Source organism: Galeopterus variegatus, unplaced genomic scaffold, assembly GCF_000696425.1.
Source record: "Galeopterus variegatus unplaced genomic scaffold, G_variegatus-3.0.2 Scaffold14138, whole genome shotgun sequence".
NCBI lineage: Eukaryota > Metazoa > Chordata > Mammalia > Dermoptera > Cynocephalidae > Galeopterus > Galeopterus variegatus.
Window position 1 is genome coordinate 3246 of NW_007740249.1, and position 322 is coordinate 3567.

The following is a 322-nucleotide window of genomic DNA, read 5'->3' on the forward strand; positions in this document are numbered from 1 at the left end:
AAAACATTAAAATAAAAAAGGGAGAGGAGACATCAACACTTCCTTACCCACTCATGAAGTCCCCAAAGATGTAGAGGCCATTGAGGTTCGGGGATTCACACCCACGGTAGACATAACCTCCAGTGACCGACTTCCCCACTGCACGGCCATAGGCATAGATGGGCAAAACGTCATCTGTCCAGGAATAAGTTAGGAGAGTGAGTGTCATGGCCAAAATTGGGAGCTTCAAGGAGGGAGAAGAGGGCTTTTTAATGCAGTCGCCTGATTTGGGTTAAAACACTTCATCCCTTGGTCTTCAGCAGAACAGGCGGCCAAGTGAATC

The 322-nt window shown here is 47.8% G+C and overlaps 1 protein-coding gene across 1 annotated transcript in view; it reads right to left on the bottom strand.

Annotated features, from left to right (window-relative positions):
• Window positions 1-47: 47 nt before the first annotated feature.
• HHIPL2 (HHIP-like 2) overlaps window positions 48-322 on the bottom strand; it is a gene marked incomplete at its 3' end in the record, with an annotated part of 17317 nt that continues 17042 nt past the window's right edge. The window contains exon 4 of the mRNA XM_008563600.1: window positions 48-174. Within this exon, the coding sequence (XP_008561822.1) occupies window positions 48-174 (127 nt within the window). The remainder of the gene's footprint in view (window positions 175-322) is intronic.